Below are 21949 nucleotides of genomic sequence, written 5' to 3' on the forward strand. Positions count from 1 at the left end.
ACCTATCTTAAATATCAGTACAATCCAGAAAGTAACAAAAAATAATGACAAGCGAGGTGGAAGGAGGCATGATGATGTGAATGAGAAAATAGCAGAGCAGTGAAAGTAAAGATTTAAAAAGAGAACATGATACCACCACTGAGCACCATGGGAAGAATCTAAGACTGGGGCAGGGGATCCCCATGACTAGCCCCTGGCTCAGCCTCTCAGAATGTCCATCTGACACCCACAGTCATCTGGTGCTCAACTACTCCCCAGCTGTGTGCTGAGTTAATGTCTGTCCCTGCTCCTGGCCCTCCATCCTCCTCACTTCTAGTCCAGTGACCAGTGGACTTTCCTTTCCTTGCTGGCAGTTACAGCAGGCCAGTTCCTCCTCGCCTGGGTCAACTGCTCAGAGTTCAAATCAGCTCTCACCTGTACCATGTCCTGGCTTCCTTGTCTTTTCTTTCATGGCATGGATTCTAATCCCTTCAATATCCTAGGTCCTCTGCTCAACTGTGGGGTTGTAATCCTGTGATCTGATCATATGAGAGGGCTTGTTCAGAGGCCATGTCACACCCAGTCTCTGGATGAAGTCTAGCACACTTTCAACTGCTCTGCAATGGGCTCCTTCACCTGTTGCTCACAAGGGTTGGGCCTCAGTGGCCTTTTTGGAGTGCACTGAACCCCTTAAGGTCTTTCCTACCCCTGAGTTTTTTCAGGAACCACTCCTTCTGCCTGGCTCAGCCTTGCTCCCCACTTTTGATCCTCTAGGGCTTGCTTCACAGGGCACTTCCCAGAAAAGTGGGAAAAAGCCTGATGCTCTGGACTTGGCCAGCCTGCGTTTGTGGCCTCCTGGGTGGGACCCTGCATTTTGGCCTCCTGGGACCCTGCATTTCGGCTCTGTGGCCCACATTCCAATAGTAACTGGACTCTTACCTGCTAAAATCAAAGATTTACTGTGATCAGGACAAATGGAATCTTTTTTTTTTTAAGCTCACACAAATTGGCATAAAAAGGTACACCTACTTATGGAGCACCAGGTGATCTTCTCATATATTAGTATAAACTGTAATGTTTAAATCAGGGTAAACATATCTGTCTCCTTACAACTTCACTGTGGAAATAATAAAAACTCTGTTTAGTTACACACACACACACACACACACCCCTTGCTGGTCCACACCCCAAAAGCTCAGAGTGGCCAGGTCTGGGTCAGACACAAGTCAGGAGTCAGGAAATCCATCCTGGTGTTCCTCGAGGATGGCAGGAATCCAAACACTTGGACCACCCTCTGCTGCCCCCCAGAGCGCACTGGCGGCAAGCTGGATGGAAGTACGGAGCAGCTGAGACTTGAACCAGGCCCTCCAGCATGGTGTGGGCATCCCAGGTGGAGGCTCAATCCTTGCACCACAATGCCCCCTCAACCGTGAGTTATTATTTCCATGGTCAGTCTACTACACCAAATCCGCTGTTTGTGCTTGAGATGAAAGTGAATTCTACTGGGCAAGAGACGAGCTTGTGCGTACAACAAAATCAGCGCAGTGACTTCCGGGAACAAGCCTAGCATTTTCCCCAGGACAGCCTGGAGGAAGGGAATTCGCGTCCAGGACAAGAGTGGTGTGGATCGTGACAAACAGGAGCAGGCTGTCTGCAAAGGCCAGTGGATCCAGAGTTCACAAGATGCTGTACCCACAGGGGATTTAAACTGTGGAAGAGTACATAAGCAGAAGTGGGTTTATTTAAAAAAAAAAATGGAGAGGAGAGAGTGAGGTGTAAGAAAGAAAATAGGTGTGCACCTTCTAGGGGAAGCTGGCTTCCGCACGGCAGCTCTAATGGCAGCAGCCAGCAGCCTGGCAAGGCAGGATGCTAACAGAGCACTGGAGTTGGATGCAAGTGAGATTGGAATTACCCCAGGTTAGCCTCCAAGGAGCTTTCTTTCTTCAAATCTTTAATTTAGATAATTACAGATGGACAGGAAATGGCAAAGCAAATAAACAAACAATGAAAACAGAGCAGTTCCATACTGTATGCTCCTCCTATTCCTATCCTAACTGCATGCCGAGGTATAGTAATGGCGGCTGACTGTGGCCCTGCTGGCCAGCTTCCCTTGCTTAGGCTGAGCCGTTTCTGGTTCCTGGCATGCACGCAAGTGGGTTTTTAATCACAGTGTCCTAGGAATCTCTGGTGTGGTCAGGCTTCGATCCTACTGATATCCTGTGTCTTAGAGGCTTCCGCTGACTCTGCTGACTGGTACTGCAAGGTGGGCAAGGCAGTCCAGCATTCCCACTTGGCCTTCACCTACATCTTGCGGGTGGGGGGAGGATGGGTCTCCAGCCCTGGGTGGTGGGGGTGGCTTAGCTCTGTTCTGACAACTCACACAGCTGGTTATTACTGTCCCTCGCAGTGCTTGCTGTCCTGCCACTTCATCTGGCCCCTTCCAATGCCCGCCTAGTGAAATGTGTGTGCGTGCCTCATTACATCTGCATGGGGGTGGACATGGATGCTTCCATGGGCACTCACTTCTGTGGGTAGGCAGTAAGAGATCCACTTCCTTCTCAGTCATGCTGGCTCCTGGCTGCTACCTGCTCTCTGTGTGCAATCTCTCTGGATAGAAGACAACAAGACCACCTTTTCCTGAGAGCCTCACCCTTCACAGCCGCCTTTGTGGGCTGGGTGCCCAGTCACCTTTCATAACCAGCCTTTCCTTAAACGAAAATGAGAAGGGGGCCCGGCGCAGTGGCGCAAGTGGTTAAGGTCCTCGCCTTGCACGCCCGGGATCCCATATGGGCGCCGGTTCTATCCCGGCAGCCCCGCTTCCCTTCCAGCTCCCTGCCTGTGGCCCGGAAAAGCAGTCGAGGATGGCCCAAAGCTTTGGGACCCTGCACCTGCGTGGGAGACCTGGAAGAGTCTCCTGGCTTCAGATCGGCATAGTATCGGCCGTTGCGCTCACTTAGGAAGTGAATCATCGGATGGAAGATCTTCCTTTCTGTCTCTCCTCTCTGTATATCCGCCTTTCCAATAAAAAAATAATAAAAATAAATCTTAAAAAAAAAAAAAGAAAATGAGAAGACAAGGAAATCAAAGCCCTTCTCCCTGGTCTTAGCCACCTCAGGGCACAGGTGGGAGCGTAGCAGCAAGGCCGAGTGAACAGGTGGGGCGGACCCTGTGGTTCCTGGCTGCTTCCTCATGCACTATCTTTGGGAGAATGTCTTATTCCTTTCTAAATCTGGGGTGATGAAACAAACCTTTTGCCTACTCTTACCAATGGATAACATTTTGGCACAATTGGCAAAAGCACATTTTAAAAAAACAAGTTGCAAGATTTATTTTAAAATGTATGCCTTCCAGAATTTTGATAACTACTTGCATCTGTGGAGGAGCCATGGTGACCACGGACCCTGGACACAATCATTACCCCAGAGTGTCTGTGCCCCTGCAAGTCTGGGCTCACCCCAGCCCGTCGCAGATTCTAGAAATAAGTAACTAGAAGCACACAGCAGGCAGTCTCTGGAATTTAGCTTTTCTTTTTCTCACTCTGAAAACTCCCTGAATTGACCAACTCATCCACAATACTGAAATACCCAGAGTTCCTTCCTTACTATTGCTAAGGCCCATGTTTTGAGGCAATATGATTTATCACTGTTCCTGCCGACCGCCCAGTGTGCTATTTGGGCATTTTTAGTTCTCTGTGAAGAAGGGTGCACAGCTCATTCTATAGGAGCTTGTGTGGGTGTATGAGTGTACAGAAACATTTTTATTTTTCTTAGCTCAACAGCCAGAGGTGAGACGTTAGGATGACTGTGTGCTTACAAGCAACTGCCAACTTTAAAGCACACTTTCTAAAACACAGGGATTTCTTCAAGCGTACTGTCCTGGTGCAGGAATAAGCAAGTTATCCATTGGGGAACACTCCTCCATCCCGAAGCGTGGTTCACATTAAGGCTTTCATTTGCTGTGCTCAGAGGTGTTAATGAGACTTAATTTCGCAACATTTTTCCTCACTCAGCAGAGTGTTTTCGCAGGGGGCATGGGCTGAACAAGGGCAGAGGCCAACCATAAAACATACTTTCAGTCCATTTCCCACATCTCATAAAATCCTGAGAGGAGTCAGAAAACAGGAACTTCACGGTATGCACGGGCGTTTTCATGTCTGCTGTCACTCTTCTCATTTGCTGGAAAAGCCAGAAGGCCCCACACTCAGCTCCCCACTGTGTCTGCATATGTGTGCACATGCACGCGCGCGCACACACACACACACACACACACACACACACACACTGGATGCAAGCTCCAGAAGGGCAGGCCGAGACTGCATGGTCACAGGGTGCTGGCAGGGGCCTGGCCAGAGATTCTCTACACTCAGTTCCAATTACACCTGTCCTCACCCATGTAGTCTCTCGTTTCTGTCCTACCTCCTTCCTTTCTTTCTCCCTCCAGGCTCTGCTCCTGCCTTTTAGCTACCCTCTCACATTCCCTGTCTGCCTGCTGTGCCCACTGTGACTCTGAGCTTTGCCAGATTACCCTGTCTTCAACAGCTGTGTCCAGGCTCTGCCTTGCCCCCAAACAGCAGCTTCCCAGCCCTGCACCTCCAGACCTGTCAGATATCTGGGAGGTAAGTGATTCCTGGGCAGTGCTGCCCATGGTCTCCAGGCCTTCAGCTATAGCGACCTTCCCATGGCTCGGGGGCTGGACCACAGACCTGCCACAGGTCACGGGATGCTCCCGATTCCCCATGTAGGAACTGGGCCCAGCCATTTTCCCAGGGTCTCTCTATTTAAAGCAGTTGGAATAGCTGTAGTGACCCTTGAGGAGGACTCAGGCCACAAGTAAGCTGTTTTACAGATTCCCCAGGGAGGCAGATGGCAGGCTTAGCGCCCGTGGCCCATGTCCCAGTGCCCGTTTGTGTTCCAGTTTCCTGCTGATGGACACGGAAGGAAAGCAGCAGCTGATGGCTCAAGTAGTTGGGTCCCTGACACCACAGGAAGACCTGAATCGGGTTCTTGGCTCAGCCCCAGCTGTTCTGGAGATATGGCAAGTAAACCAGTGGATAGGAGCATGCTCTCACTGCCTCTCATATAAACAAAACAAAATTTAAAAACTTTGAAAAAGTCCTCTGCAAGGAGTCTCAATTTGTTTTAATTATCTAGCTTTGCTTTCCTAAGACCAATCATTTCTGTTCAATGAGAAAACCTTCTCTAAGAAATAAACTCTTGTGTTATGCTTTAATTATAAATTGTCCCGAGTGGTTAACTATTGAGATCATGGGTATAGTTGTTGGAAAGCACCAAAGTTGCAACAATTCACTCCAGGTTTCTAGGAATTTTATTTCAGTGCTTTTAAGAAATATCTCCGTGTGCTCATACACTGTCAAACTAGAAAAGTTGCAAGTACGTTCAAAGAACTGGTTTCCTGAGCTTTGCGAGAAGATGCTGAACACTTCAGCATCTCACACTCACACAACAAATGCCTACTCCTACACTCCAACACCTCCCACACAATCGGGAAACTCATGCTGATTCTTGATCACCATCTGAACCTCAGAACCCACTCAAAATCAGCCAACTGCTGCAGTAAAGCCATTGACAGCAAAAGCAGAGAGTTTGGGATAGGCTGCAGCCAGTTTGCACATATTCTGTCCTCTTCACTTTGTTGACACTTGTCTGAAAAGCAGAGTTAGAGAGAGGGAGAGGCAGAGACAGATCTTTCATCCACTGATTCTTTCTTCAAACAATTGGGGCTGGGCCAGGCCGATGCCAGGAACTAGGATCTAGGAAGTTAATTGGGTCTTCCATGTGGGTGGGTGTGTGGCAGGGGTCTTCCATGTGGCAGGGTATATGGCTGGATTAGAAGTGGGACATCTGGGCCCGGCATAATAGTCTAGTGGCTAAAGTCCTCGCCTTGCATTTGCTGGGATCCCATATGGGCGCTGCTTTGTATCTCCACTGCTCCACTTCCCTTCTAGCTCCCTGCTTGTGGCCTGGGAAAGCAGTGAGGACAGCCCAAAGCCTTGGGACCCTGCACCTGTGTGGAGACCCAGAGCAAGATCCTGGCTCCTGGCTTCAGACTGGCCCAGCTGTGGCCATTATGACCACTTGGGCAATGAACAAGAGATGAAAGTTATTTCTCTCTCTCCTTCTCTCTGTAAATCTGAGTTTCCAATTAAAAAAAATAAATCCTAAAAAAAAAAAAGAAGTAGGGCAGCTGGGACTCAAACTGATACCCATTAATGCCTGCTAGGTAGTGGCTTAACTCTCTATGCCATAACCTTCCCTTTTAAAAATTCTAGTTTTGTAAACAATTTTATACTTCAAGCTTTCCCTAATATTAATATCCTACACAATATAATACAGTTACAAAAATCAGAAAATTCATACTGACATAAAACAAACTATTCTCTAGACACAGAATGATTTTGCCAGTTTTTCCAATAATGTCCTTTTTCGGGGCGGGGAGGTGTCAGGCCCAGCCCAGCCCTTTGATGTCACATCTCATATTTGTGAGTTCCTCAGTCTCAGCATTTTGAAGAGTTTGGTCAGGTTGTGGAAAGCTCCTCTACTTGGGTTTTTCTGTATCTTGCAGAGATCATTTATTAATTTATAAGTGAATTTTACAGTTATTGCATTTTTCAGCTCTAGACTTTCCATCTGGTTCTTTATATTTCTCTGATAGTGCCAATCATTCATTCACCATTACTGTATTTCCCTTTGGAATTGTAACAGTTGTGGGACTATCCTTTTCTGCTGTGACATCTGTGTTGCCTCAGGGTTGAACCACATTCACTGTCCTATCTCTTGAGCATGAGAAAATTTATTTTTCTGAGTACTCATGGTTCATGGACACTGTGCATGCTGCGCTATGGAGAATCTGGGTTCTGTTACATTCTTCTGACAAGTGCTGATCTTTGTCCTTTGAAAGCAGGCATCTGATTTTGCTAGACTCAAACTACCAAATGGACCTTCTCTGTGGACAGCAGCTCAGAGCTCAGATCTTCTGTCCTTGGCTAAAGTACGTGGATTCTGTATCACAGACAAATGAAATGTTCAAGATTATTCAGGTATTTGTAATTAAGATAGCCCACTTCTGGATCTCTCTTTTCTGAGTACCTTTCTCACATTATGCCAGCCATCTTTGACCTGAATTCTATGCTCTGGGCACTTGAGGTGTGACCTACTGTGGCTGGCTCTCAGTAGAAAAGACACAGAACTGGGAAACTCACCCCACCTGACCCTTCTTTCTAGGCTCTGTTCCCATCAGGATCTGCTTTGGATTGGTCTCTAGATTGCCCAGAACTGTGCTTTCAAGTGTTTTATCCAGAATTCACAGTTGTTGCCTGCAGAAGGGTGAGTCTGACAGCAGCTTAGTCCTACTTTAAGCAGAATTCACCCTCTGTGATACCGAGTCCTTCAGATCTGGTAAGACCTGCTTTTTGGCTGAGTGCACAGCTAATTCTTGTAAAATTCTCACGTGTGTCTACAAAGAATGCATTGTTCTTTATTGTTGTACAAAGACTTCTACACACATCAGTTCGCTGGTTTGTTTCAAATCTTTCCCATAAACACTTTTCTGTTTAATTATTTGGAAGCAGTGTGCAGAAACCTCCTCTCTCATGGCAGACAACTCAATCCCTTCCTCAGCTGGCTAACTGATAACTTTTAGGGACAGTGATCACAATGGTGCTGATGCCAGATCACATGACTGCAGTGGGAAGTCAGCAAGACTATGCCAGACCCATCTTCTTTGACTGAATCTGGACTGTGGATCGGAGAATAAAGCTCTACCTGTCTCAGCATTCTTTAGTTGTTCTCAGTGGTGTGGAAAGTAACACAGCAGAGAAGATGCTGGGCTGGAAGTTAGGGACCTGTGTTGGCTTCCTAGTTACCTCAGTAGTGGCTGTGCAACTCTGGCAAGCATTCCATCTCACCTATCTCGCGTGGCTTTCCTCTCCTGTGTTAAACAGCACTGACACACACCAGACACCATGACGCTCCTTCCCTGGTCTCTTTACAAGATGCAGGGCCTGACAGGCAGAAATGAGTCCCATTTCTGATGACAAGAAAGGCAAGGCGTCCTGGCCACTGTTTTCCTTGGTATGTGGCTGAGCAGGTGCTGCCCGGTGACAAGAAAAGTCCATAGTATACCCTGGTGCGAGGAAGTATGCTTCACGTGTGAACAGGAGGGCTTCTGCTCCCAGGTTAACCAATCAGAGTCCTCCACAGCGTGGTGAATGGAGAGCGGCAGGCCTTGCTCTTACAACGACACTCACAAACACCTGGAGTAAGTGAAAAATAATTCCTGGCCTTGTGGCTATGCTGGACGCTCCTTTGTGTGTGTCCAGGGCTGTCTCATCACCTTCTGAGGAGCTCACCAAATGCCTTTTTGATCCAACAGTGTCCTATCAATTATTTAAGGTCTGTACATCACTTTTCAATTACCAGTCTCTTTGGCTCCAGAAAACAGATACACGCAATTTATCAGCATCTTCTTTCAATGTTTCATAAAGTACAGGTCACTATGAATTAAAAATAAGACCGCTCATGAAACATTTAATGCCTTTTAAGAAGTGACGAAACATCAAGAAAGTATAAATCTTTTAATTAATTAACTGCTTCTTCAGAGTATCTTGCCTGGGTGATAATCTCAGGCCTGAATAAAATTTTAAAGTCACAAAAAATGTTGCTTTTTAAAATCTGTCAACTTAATGAAGAGAGGACACATCAGTTTAGTTTGTGGAAGGGCAGGCACTCGGGAAGCTGGCTTTAGGCTGCCGTCAGCCACCAGGCTCCAGGCCAGGTCAGCCACTAGGGCTGTGCAATCCATCCCAGGTCTACTTGTTTAGCAGTATATCAGACTATTTGGATCTTACCCAACATTAGAAGCTGATCGCAGTCTGTTTTCACAGCACTTGGGAGAATCTTCACTAAGTGTCTTCTGTTGTGGTAAAAACACAACAAACTTATCCTCTAAGTATATATTATTCCTAACCATGGGCACGCTGTCAAAAAATAGATTTCTAAAACTTTTTCATCTTGGGTGACTTAAAGCCTAAACTTCAGTGAATAGATTCCCTGTGACTCGGCCTTCTGTTTAGTTTAAACAGGATACAGGATCAGGCAGCATTTCTCCTCCTGTGATTGACTTGTTTCCCGTGGTGTAATGGCACCAAGGCTCACGTGTGTTGTCATGTATGATGGGATTCCCTTCTTAAGGCTGAATAACACCCCTCTGCACACATATCCTGTATTTTCTTGAGCTACTCATCCACTGTGGACACTCAGTATATTTCCACCTCCAGGGTTTTGTGAGTAATGCTGCAAGGAACCCAGCCCTACAGAGAGACAGCGGATTTCCAAGCCATAGTTTTTTGAACAAATATTCAGCAGGAGGCCTCCTGGATCATACAGCAGGTTCTGTCTTCAACTTTTTCAAGGATTTCCATTCTGTTTTCCACGGAGGTCACTATGTACCATCATCAACAGTACAGTACTACTTCGCCATGTGTCTCCCATGTGGATGGCATAAATTCAACTACATGAGCCATCACTACTGCCTACCTGGGGGTGCAGGAAGCTGGAACTTAGAGCACAACTGAGTACTGAGCCCAGATGCTACACCAATTGTCCATTTTTAAAAATCAGGATTATTTGTTTTTCTTTTTCATTTGGTTTAGCTCTTCTAGCTCCTTATGCATTTTGGTTTTATTTGAAGTACCATTAAAAAATACAATTAGGCAGGGCGGGTGCCATGACTCAATAGGCTAATCCTCCACTCTGTGGTGCCAGCATCCCATATAGGCATGGGTTTGTGTCTTAGCTGCAGCAATTCCAATCTAGTGTTCTGCTTATGGCCTGGGAGAGCAGAGGAGGATGACCCAAGTCCTTGGGACCCTGCGCCCACATGGGAGCCCCAGAAGAAGCTCCTTGCTCCTGGCTTTGGATCAGCTCAGCTCTGGTTGTTGCAGTTGTTTGAGTAATGAACGAGCAGATGGAAGACCTTTCTCTATTTCTCCTCTCTGTAAATCTGCCTTGAAAATAAAAAAAAAATACAATTGGGTAACTTATAAACAACAGAAATTTATTTCTGACAGCGCAAGGTCTAACAAGTTCCAGATCAAGGTGTCAGCAGACTTAGTGCCTGGTAAGGGTCCATGTTCTGACACCTTCTAGCTGTGTTCTCACGTGGCAGAAGGTGGGAGCAACTCTTGGGCCATGCTAAGAGCACCGATCCTGACTTGGTGACTGAATTCTCTCACACAGCTTCCTGCTAAGTCCATCACAGTGACAAAAAGGTTTCTACAGGTGTATCTTGGGGGAACTAAACATGAAGATCATAGTACCCCATTATCATGTACAGGGCTTGCCAGTCAATTTTTCCATTCTGTAGGCTGACTTCTTCTGTGGACTGTTTGCTTTGAAGTTCAGAGGACTTTCAGTTTAATTCCATTTATTTATTTATCTTGGCTTTTGTTGCCTGTGCTGGATGGTGTTACATGTGAGAAATCGTTACCAACATCAAATTTATGAAGGTTTTCCCCGAAGTTTTCATCTATGAGTTCCATAGTTTCAGAAATACACTTAAGTACCCAATGCCTGAGGTGGATTTTACGGATGGTGTATGATAAAGGTCCAATTTTGCTATTTCACATGCATGTGGATATCCAGTTTTTCCAACACCATTGGCTTTCCTTTCCTCCTTTGAGTATTCTTGGCAATTTTGACAGAGGTCAGTTAATCAGTGCTTTGCATTCTCTTCTGGCCCACAGCATTTCTGCTGAGAAATCTGCTGAGAGTTTTGTGTGAGCTCCCTTGTTGATGATAATCCATTTATCTCTAACTGCTATCGAAATTCTTTTTGTCTGTGGACTTCAGTCCATGTATCTTAAGCGCGTTTTCCTGGCTTTCATTTCATTCAGGATCTTTTGGATTTACTGAGTCTACATGCCCATTTCCTGCCCTAGATTTGGGAAGTTTCCAGTCATTATTTCTTTATATAAGTTTTTTGCCTCTTCTTCTATTTTCCTTGTGGAATTTCAGTAATATGCACATAGGTCTGCTTGATGGTGTCCAATAAATCTCTTAGACTTTCTTCATTCTTTATATATATATGAAACATGTATTTCCATTGGAAAGGCAGATATACAGACAGAAAGATCTTCCAACCAATGGTTCACTCCACAAGATGCTGCAAAAGCTGGAGTTAAGCTAATCCAAAGCCAGGATCCAGGAGCTTCTTCTAGGTCTCCCACACGGGTACAGGGTCCCAAGGCTTTGGGCTGTCTTCCACTGCTTTCCCAAGCTACCAGCAGGGAGCTGGATGGGAAGTAGAACAGTTGGGACATAAACCCGCACCCATATGGGATCCCAGTGAATGTAAGGTGAGGATCTAGCTACTAGGCCATTGCACCAGGCCTTCAATATATTTTTATTTTTTGTTTCTTTGACTTAAAAACTTCAAGTGACATGTCTTTTCTTCTGTTTGATCAAATCTGCTGTTGAAATCTTTTGGTGAACTTTTCAGCACACTCTATTCCTCATCCTGTCATTTCTATTTTATTCCTTCTTTTTATATTTCTCTCTTGTTGACAGTTTTGTTTTGCTTAGCATGACTTCCCCAAGCTTGGAAAGCATTTTTATGACAATTATTGTGAATCCCTCACCAATTAATCCACCTCTGTATCTTTAGGGCTGGCTTGTGGAGATGGCCCTGCTCTGTTTCTTCATGCATTTCTTTTGTTGGAACCCATGCACTTGAGCAGACTCCTCCCAGCCTTTAGGGACTGGCTTCACACCAGTGAAGATGCCTACCAGGAAGCCTAGCTAGACTGGGGGGGGAGGTCTCTGGAACCTCGGCGGGGATATGCTTTCTCTGGGCCCATGCTCATATCAATGAGTGAGTGTCGTCATGGCCTTCCAGAAGGCCACAGTGTTCATACCTTCATGCTCTCTGGCTACACAGCAGCCAGGTTAGCTGCTCGCTCTCCTCCTTATAGTCCCCAAAACAGACTGGCTTCCTGTTAGTTCTTCCACCCAGGGGACTTGAAATCAACAGACCTGGAGGCCATCTCCACTTGTTCTTCCTTCCAACTTGGCTTCCCTTCCACTCCCTCCTGATCGGGTCATGGGTCTGTGGGGCCCTGGGTCCTCCCAGGCTGCAACAAGCTGCCTTTTGCTGTCTGGACTCAGTGGCCAACAAGCACATATTGTACTGGTCCTCTCAGACAGAGCTCTGGAGTCAAATGAGACACAACCAGCCCTATGGGAAGCCCGCTAGAGGGCTGGAATGCTGGATGCATGCTCCAAGCTTCAGTGCCTGTGCAGGCAGGGAGATACTGCATTCTCTCCCTGCATTGAGGTGGGCTGACCTGGGTAGCAGTGCTTGGGGTAGAGTACAGCAGCTCCTCTGAGCCTTCGGACCCATTTTAAGGAAGCTGTTGTTGGTTGTGAATCTGCCTGGGCTCTGGAGTTCTCGCAAAGGCATTTTAATGTCTACGTTGTTGCTACTTGGGTGTCTGTGGTGCATGAGGGCCAATACTTCCCGCTCCACTCCCTTGCTCTGTGCCTGTCCTTTGTGCCTGTCTGCCCTCCTCAAGGACGCCTCCTGTGGCTGCAGGCCCACCCCTTTCTGCACTGGAATGCTTCTAGGCAAATACAAGGTGCTGAATAATTACTTAACGAATGAAGGGAGAACTCAGCCTGAACGTATTTAAAGCTTTCATGCTTCATAGAAGATAATAAATCTGTGTTAGCTTTCACTCCTATGGGAACCCTATCGAAATGCACTGATTTTGCAGGGCTCCAAGTACTCTCCCTCAGAGCCTATCCTAAAAATCTGATTTCCCATCTACATTGCAACGAAAAGAGAATGCTTTGTAAAACCCAGAACTGCAGAAGTTCTCTTGTTCAAGGCATACTCACACCTGCCTCCCTCTCCAAAGCCTTGTTGAGTACAAGGCCGGGGTGAAAGTACTACGCTAATGCACCCTGGTAGCCCTGGCATCCACTCAAAGCTCTGCAAACAGCAATAGAAAAGAACCACAAGAGTGCCAGAGCAAATGCCAAGTGGCCACAGTCGAAGGCAAATGTTTCCTGAACCCCCTGGGTTTGCCGAAGAACCAGAAATGCCAGCCATCGGGTATTTAATGCATTCTACCAGGTCATGCTTCTTTTGCTTCTTTTACGCTTTTTTCTTCCCATTCCTGACAGGAAAGTTGTTGATGACTGTTTTTGTTCTTTACCTTGAAAGGTGTTTGCAAGTTTGTGGTTGGCATTTCAGTTATATCAGTCAGTGAGAGAAATGGCAAAGTACTCAAATGCTTTCCAGAAACGTAAAAATCACTCTCACCAGCCCCTCTACCCATCTCTGCCATGCCAAAACTAGGCATCACAGCCTCCTGTGCTACGGCCACAGCCTCCCTCACAGCACGTTAAGAATTGACAGCCACAGAACATTGAGTCTGAGTGGAACCAAAAGCCCCAGGAAGTGCCACGTATAAGGAAAGGACAGACAACTGTACTTGGCAAACAAGAGTCCTGGGATCCGGGTTTCAAACTGTGCAAAACTCACAGGACAGAATAGAACAAATACAGAATGTGGCGAAATACATTTGCAAAGATTAAAAGCTTTTCTGAGTGTCAAAAAACCTTGAAGCCACAAGCACAGGACTAGGAGTCCAAGAAAATGTGGGCCTTTAGGGAGAGGGAAGTGATCTAGGGCCTCACAGGCTCCAGCACACACTGGCACTCAGTAAATGGCAGCTGTTAGCAGGAGCTGGGGACTGGCTCACCTAGCAGGTGCACACACACTTTCCCCTGGGCTCCCACGACCCTGGTATAGGATGTCCCCTGCCACATGCCACACGTGTCGGGCATCAGCTGTGCCTTCTTACAAAGCTGATGCTGAAATTTCATATGTGATCTCGTCTTTGGAGGTGGGGTGTCTGGGAAGTAACTGGGTCCTGTGAGCAGAGTCCCCTGCCTGGGGTCAACCCCCATCCAAGAAGAGGCCAGAGGCTGCGACTAAGAACTTCCATTAGCCACTTGGTCCATGACCCTCGGTTACAGCCATCTGACAATGCCAATGTCATCTGTGCCTGTTCCTGCTCCCACACACACAGCTTTCTCAGAAAGGCTGGGATCACCACATGCGCTTCCCTGGAACTGGAAATGGTAGGCATTTAACTGTAGTTAGGTCACAGAATAAGTGAACTGTATTATAGGACTTCTTATCAGAATCCCTTTGCTCTGGATGAGGCCAGTTGGTCACCAGCAAAGGTCAAGAGCCAGCCTGCAAGGTTCCTTCTGCAGGTCTGCCGCACTTCACATGCCCTCTTCTGCCCAAGGTTGTACCTCGCCCTTTCTCCCTCTGCCAACAGGAAACTGCTTGCTCCGGGTAAACACCTCAAGACGACACAACGTAGAATGGCGGAGAAACTGGGCTTTTTTTTTTTTTTGCTTTGCTTTTCGTTCCTACTTGGAAATAATGTTAAACCAACAACTACAGTTTTGCACCAGTGGCTCCTTCTGCTAACATCTTACAAAACCACGACAAAATCACCCGACCGAGGAAGAAACCAATGCTGAGCCAAAAAACTTGCAGTCTCTACCCGAATGTTCAAGTTTTCCTACTAACACCCTTTCTCTCTGGTCCAGGATCTCACAGTACAGTTAACTGTTATTCCCTGCTCTCTTCTCCGTTGTGATGATTCTTCGTTATTTATTTATTTATTTGGTCTTTCATGAAAATGGAATTTAAGAAGAGTGTGAGCGAGTATCTCTCCATTTGGGTTTAACGGTCAGTACTAACTCCTGGCTCTGTAACTCATTTCCGTGCAGCCTCGGGCAAGTCCGCCTCTCTATGACTCACAATGCCCCATCTGTGAAATGGGATGGGAACACTGAATTTGGCAGGCTATTTTGAATATTGGAGGCAATATGTATCAACATACCTGGGATATAAGATCATACAACATGTGTTTATTAAGTCTTGTTGTCCTACCCTCCAAGTATTTCTGATAGAACTTCTTGCTGACATGCCTTTCTTCGTTTTAATCCCTTCTTTTATAGACAGAACCGCCAATGACTTAGCCTCTGGTTTGGCTCACTGCACTGCCATGAACAGCCGTTGCTGGGCTGGGGGACAGTTCTGGGTCCGAATCTGTTCTCCCTTAGGCTGTTGTGCGTAGTGCCAGCACACCTGCCCAACAGTGCTTACCACTTCCTCTCCTGAGCTTGTCAGGTGTAGGCATTAATTTATCCAGGCGCACCTTCCCTTAACAATGTACTGAATCTACTGAGAGCTGGGCCCTGAGTTAGGGTCAGGTACATCAACCTGTGGTTGGCAGGGAAAATGAACAGTTAACTAACTCCTAGGAATCACTGCTCTGCGTGACATCCTGGCCAGGACCCTGTAAGAGGCACAGTCCACCTGGGCTGGAGAAAGCATTTGTGAAGCAGGTGTCATCATGCTTCAGTCAAGCTCTGCACTTTGTGCGGGAGTTAACCAGAGGGAGCGGGAGAGACAGCCAAAGGCACGCACTTTACAGAGCTAAGAGAGCCGTGCCAAGCAAGTCAGTCAGCTCCGAGAAGCAAATCTCCTGGCTTGGAAATGCTCAGCTTGACAAGTGATTTTGTGCCAATACCTCAGGGGCTCAGGAACTTCCCCAGAAAACTTCTGGCCCCAGGGTAGTGTTTTGGAACCTGTAGCTGACACAGCTAAACCTCTGCCTGTTACATACACTCAGCTTTCATCTCTCACCATCTGCCAGCCCAGGTCAAAGGCAAGGCGGCGACGGGCTGCTTACTGACACTTCAGAAGCACAAACTGCTCTGCTGTTTCCTGGTAGAAGGGCTTTTGGCTGCATCTTTACAATGTCAATGGCCACTGAGAGGTTCTTTCCTCAACTGAGCCTTTCGGCTTAGCAGGCGAGACCTTCTGAAGCTTCCCCAGCTTTCTTCCATCCTCCAGCGCCCACTGCCTTCTCGCTGAAGCCAAGTCCAGTCTAACCATGTTAAAGTGTGACATTTCAGCATCCCAGTGTCCTGTCCCTTGCGGAGTGGGACTTCAGTGAGTCCAACACAACACTGCCATGTGTTCAAGAGGTTTCCCCGCCAGCTCCTATATTACCCTCCCAATCATATTCACCTACTCTCACCTCCCCACTTCTTGTTGAGAGAGCAAATAAAGCAAATTCCTTTTGTTTTCTCCCAAGAGAACAGTTCCCAAGCCTTAATGGCTCTTAACCTCAGGCAGGAATATTACATACCGTCAGCTGGTGTATCAGGAGGTCCATTAAGAAGGTAATCTTGTTACTAAACAGAACATCCTTGCAGTTCTCCGAGCAGTTACTGCAGGCCAGGTTGTAAACATTGATTGCATTGCAGAGGGATCTAATAGGAGAGAAGCACCATCTGTAAGACCAGAGCTGTTCTTCTCCAACCAATTTCAGATGCATAAACCAAAGGGCACACAGGCAGCAGGAACAGCATGGAAGTTCCTTTGAGAAGCCAAGCCAAACACTATGAGGGGCAAGACCCATTGTCAGCTAACTAGAAACACTTGCAACTTCCAGCCAAAACCCAGTGGTCATTAGGACTCAATACTTACCTCTCATTTGTTTCCACTCCTTACAGCTGCACAGGATGGAAAGAAATTTACCTGTCTACCCAATTTTTGAAAACACCCTCAAGGCTCCTGGATGGGCGGGGGAGAAGACCCTAAGCAGAACCTGAGACCTCCAGGTCCAGCATTAAGGGCCAGTGATGGAGGAAAGCAGCCAGGTGGCGAGCTGAGCCTTCTCTCTCTGGGACAGGAGCCCTGTGGCCCTGGGGTGGGAGCACCCCTGCTTGGAGGGGACAGGCTGTGTGGGCCCACACAGTCTAAGAGCAGACTGATAAAACACTTGCTTTTCCTCTATAGGATTGAAACAAATGCCATGCCAGGGCTGAATATACTTCTGGAGCAACCAGCCCATGGCCCGGCTCTCTCCCAGGTGTTTGTACTGCCTGCCTGAGCCTCCTGCTTCAGGCCCACGGGCAGATTCTGATTTGGTTCCTGTAACCAGCCTCCTATGAGATAAAGTGGGACCCCAGGAGCAGCAGCACCCACCCGGCCTGGGGTGAGAGATGTACGTTCCTCAAGCTCTGCCCCGACTAGGTCATGGAGACTGAGACTGTGGTCAGGTCACAGAAGCAGGTGCACTGCTGAGTGTCTGGACCACCACTCCAGGATCCAGGTTCTGTGTCCGGGTTCAGCACTGCACATCCTTGGAGCTCTTTAACACTTCCCTGCCCAAGTCTCTTCCCATGAGAGGCTGGCTGTGGCCTGGGACATCTTCTGACAGCTGAGCGCCACCACAGTTGACAACCACAGGTCTAAGTGCCACTATGCCAACATGCAGTCACTCAACCAACAGCCAAGTTCCTATGACGTGATGGGCACTTGTGCTCAGGGCTAGAACAGATGAGTTGCCTCTCCTGGTGGGACGCACGCTGCTCTGACCAGGAGAGCCCTGCCTGTCTGGGATGGCTGCACTTGGCTGCTTCCCATTGGGAGGCTTTCAGAAGGTGGGGGGCACGGAACAGGTCTCGGTTAAGGTTAGAGGCACCAGCATCAGAGTTCCAGCCCAGTCACGATTTTAGCAAGTTACTGACATGCCCTTTGGTCCCCATAAAGCCAGGATAAGAATACCTAAGTTTCACATGGCTGTTGTGAGAATTAAGTGAGATAATAGGCGCAGAGCACCGAGGACAGTGTCTGCCACAAGGGACAGTCATTTAACCAATGGGAGCCCTTCCCAGGGCCGGTGACCTCATTAGGGTCGCCGATCTTGAGATGAATGAGTCAAACTCAAGCCGGCTAGAGAAGGCTATTTCCAGGGTAACAAAGCACAGTGCCTCTCTAAAGTTTACACGGGTTCCTGGCACAAAAGGCGTAGGGGTTCACAGGGCTGATAGGTGCTGGTTGGAGATAGCTGGTCCTTGGCTGTACCCTGCCTTTCCAAGGAATGGACAGGAAAACCCTGGTCTCCCAGGAACCTAATCAGAACCCATTTCTTGGTGGGAGGCACTGCCCAGCAAACCTCTCTCTAACGTCAATCAGCACCATTTCTGTTATTTGACAATATGTCTAAAAAGTGTTTCTTTAATTTAAAAAATTGCATGAATTATTATTACAAAAATTTTTTTTAAGCAGTCTCTAGGACAGTTAAGGCTCTCTGCAAACGAAAACCTGGCTCCAGGGCTTCAGTCCTGGGAGGGATAAACTACAGTCTCTCTGGCTGGGGCTGGGCCTGGGGCTGGGGCTAGGCTCTGCCAGGACTCTCCCCTGTTCCCCTCTCAGGGACCAGGCACCCTGAAGCCTTCCTTAATGCCTGTGGAATACAGCTGAAAGGACCCCGTCAAGCTAGAACTCAGTTCCCCTTGGTCAGCTACTGAACGGGTGATGGCGACCCCAGGAGGCAACCCACAAAGCAAGGGGGGTCTGAGGAGCAGTGTCTCCTGGTCACCGTGCCCCCACCTCCTCAGTGGGAGCGGACATCTGCACATTCCCCCAGAGGCGGGGCACTGGCTGCCAGGCTTCTGAGCCCTCTACACAAGCACCCCGTGGACGCAGAAACTGCAGTCCACGCAGGACATGGGCCTGCAGCTCTTGGTGGCGGAAGAGGCTGGCGGAAGAGGCTGGCAGGTGAGTTTCAGAAAAGGGAGACTCTTCTTGGAGGTCACGACCTGGCAACAGAAGCTGCGCTTTTTGACTCAAGTGCTTGGGCAGTTGCAGGCGCCCATTCCCACGGCATACTGGGTGTGTAGAGGGGTGTGTGTGTGTGTGTGTGTGTGTGTGTGTGTGTGTGTGTGTGTTACATATGTGTATGTGTGCATGCACGCATAGACATGCTGCACCCACCCAGCTCCTGTCTCGTGGACGAGTCCAGGAGGGGGCAACAGCGCTCCCAGCGACCGTGTCTGATATTGCTTTTGGAGCCAACACAGAATCCAGTCACTTTTTCTTTTTTTAAAGAACCCAAAATCTTAAGTTTAAGTTCCTCTACTGATTAAAATACTTAAACTGAGAAACACGGCATGAGTCTTAAAGGCTGAATACTTTCTAATCCTAAGGCTATAAAAAAGTAGTTCAGTCACAAGCTTTCTATGTTGTGTCCCATTTTCAAGGTTGCAAAGCAAGCAGTTTGCACAGTGTTGTTACAAGCCACAGGAAAACAAACTCCAGTCAGCTCAGTTAAGTAGAAAGAAAATGAGGCAACAGCCTAGCCAGAGGCTGGGAAACCCAAGGGCAGACGATCCTTGTCTAGGTCCAACACTGAGCTGCTACATGATGGAATACACTTGGTGAAAAGCATCTGCGGACAAAGTACAGTGGCCTGGACCTCAGCAGGTGTGGCTAACTCACAAGAAGCCGGGCTCTGGGACATGGGTGCTTTTTCAACAGCTTCAGAGTCACACTGGACTGGGAAACCTATGCCACATGCCCACGGGCTGGACCTGGCTGGACCAGAGGCAGGCGAAGGTGTGGCCCTGCACTGTGGGAGAGCCGGAGAGCCGCCTTCTGGCTTTAGGAATTCCGCACGGCCACCCGTGGAGCTGCTGCTGAGCAGACTAACCTGGGCGCCCGGCTGCCTGCTTCCTCTGGGGAACTTTCCAGGAAGCATGGGCGGGTCAAAGGGAATGAAGCCCTGAAGCTTTTGACAAGACACTGCTAAATTCAGGCTGCCTTCCAGGGAGAAAGCATTTTGTGGCAAGCGGTTTAGATTTCCAGAGAAAGATTTAGACTTCCAGAGAAAGATTTTTTTCACGCTTTTACCAACATTGGATAATCTCCTTAAAACAAATTTCTATCCGTTTGACAGCTAAATAAGAATGGTATTTGAAAGGCTTCTTTTATTATTAGGGTGATTAAAGATCTTTTTCTGTGCTTATTTGCCATGTCTGTTTATGTTAAGTATTTTTCTTCGATTTGAGAGGTCCAGGGAAGGAGCAGAGCTAGAGGGAACACACTTCCATCTGCTGGTTTACTCCCAACAGCGGTCAGGATCAAGCTCAGAGCCAAGAGGTCCAGCAGTATCCCGGACAGGGAAGGCAGGTACCCACCGCGGCAGTGGAGCCAGCACTGGAGCTGGGGACTGGGAGCTGCAGCCAGGTCCGCAACTCAGACATCGAATGCGGATGCGGGCATCTTAACAGCCAGGCCAAATGCTTGCTCTGACAGATACTGGAATTTCCACTTCATCTTTTACCTACTTGTCTACGGGGTATCTGGGCTTTCCTTAAGTGACATCTAAAGCTGTTTACTAACCATATAGATGTGAGGCCTTTGGTAATTTGCTGCCAATGATTGTTCCAGTTCATTGCTGTCGAGATTTTTAAAAATTGCCACAAAGAATATTGATTTCATATATTTGAGAGAGAGTGAAAAAAGACACAGCAAAGCAGACAATGACTAGCAGAGAACGTGGTGGGGGTGGGAAGCAGAGCCAGGAAGACGAGAGAGGGAGAGGAATGGATCCCATCTGTAGTTCACTAAATGCTTGCAGCAGCCAGCTCTGGATCAAGCCCATGTTAGAAACTTGGGAATCCAATACAGGTCCCTGAGACAGGTGGCAGGAACCCAATGACCCGAGCTGTCCCCCCTGCCTCCCGTGGTCTGCATTAGCAAGAGCTGGGGCCTGGCATTGGCTCAGGCCCTCGGGTGTAGGCATGGCTGTCCTGACCAGTGTCCTGACTGCTGGGTCAGAAGCCTATTGCACATATTATTTCTATGTAATGAAAGTTGCCAAATTTTTCTTTCATGACATCCAGGTCTTCTGTCAGACTTAGTGGGCCTTTCCACTCCAAGACTGTAAAAGCATTCTTTTAAATTTACTTCTGGTATTTTATGAACTTAGCATTGAAGCCACAATATAAACTTGATTTTTGGAATAAGGTCTAAGGTAGAGATTTGCTTTATGTTTTTCCAAAATAAGTTCCTTATGGTTATCGTTCACATTGTTCTCTATTTCTAACTGATTTGTAAAGATTCTCTAACAAGACATATTGCTAGTATTGTCTCCAGTCTCATTTCTGTTTTTTCATTCTTCTGCTAGTTATTCTTACCTATTTTTCTTTGTCTGAAAGGCAAAGAGACAAGCCAGAGAAAGTTCTTCTGTGCATTGTTTCATTCCCAACTGGCCCTCCCCCTGGGCAGCAAGGAGTGACTCCCAGCCAATGCCTATGGCCCCCAGGACGCCCAGCTTATAACATCGTTGACATAAATGATTTTATGTAACCTAACAAAATTTTTGGTTTTTTTTTCCCTGCCATTGATATTTAAAAGTTCTTTTTCTACTATGGGATGAAGTCATTGTTCATTTGTACTTTTGGTTAAGTTATATATTTTTTCCTTTGAATTATCACTGGTTCTAGCATCCACTGTTAAGTTGTCTCTGTGGGTGAGTTGGGAGCCTTGCTCTGTCTCCCCCAGCAAAGGAACTGATGAGCCATGTGCCCTTTTCTGTTGTGGCTGTGAGAAGCCCCCATCAGCACAGCCCCACACACAGGGCCTTCCCAGCTTCCCGGCCTTTGACTGGGGTCCCACTATCTGTGTACTGCTTCTTTGTTTATACAACTGCAGGCTGCTGCATCCCTGCATTCAGACGAAAGATGGATTCCCAATGTTGGACATGTGCAGACAATGGGATGCTGGACTGTCTGACATTGTCTGTACCAACAATGTCAGAGTACACTTAATTAAGAGACTGATAGGATTATGATTCCTTATGAAGGACTACACTATTGTAACAAAATGGGAAAAATCTGATGGGGGGGTGGGAGATTGGGGGGACCCCAGCCTATACAAAATTGTAAAAAAAAAAAAATGATAGGTAGAACATTCTAATATCCCCTCAGTTTTGATTCATATTTTTTATGGCCTTAATTTTCAATGTCTATTTTTCTGTTTTATTTAACAGAATTTCTGGAGCCAA

At 47.4% G+C, this 21949-nt stretch overlaps 1 protein-coding gene across 1 annotated transcript in view; it reads right to left on the bottom strand.

The window, feature by feature from the left end:
- SCAPER (S-phase cyclin A associated protein in the ER) overlaps nt 1–21949 on the bottom strand; it is a 312499-nt gene that overhangs the window by 56806 nt on the left and 233744 nt on the right. The window contains exon 25 of the mRNA XM_040969720.1: nt 16241–16364. Within this exon, the coding sequence (XP_040825654.1) occupies nt 16241–16364 (124 nt within the window). The remainder of the gene's footprint in view (nt 1–16240; nt 16365–21949) is intronic.

The sequence above is a fragment of the Ochotona curzoniae genome, unplaced genomic scaffold (assembly GCF_017591425.1).
Source record: "Ochotona curzoniae isolate NIBS_2020 unplaced genomic scaffold, NIBS_Ocur_1.0 scaffold_4701, whole genome shotgun sequence".
Classification (NCBI taxonomy): Eukaryota; Metazoa; Chordata; class Mammalia; order Lagomorpha; family Ochotonidae; genus Ochotona; species Ochotona curzoniae.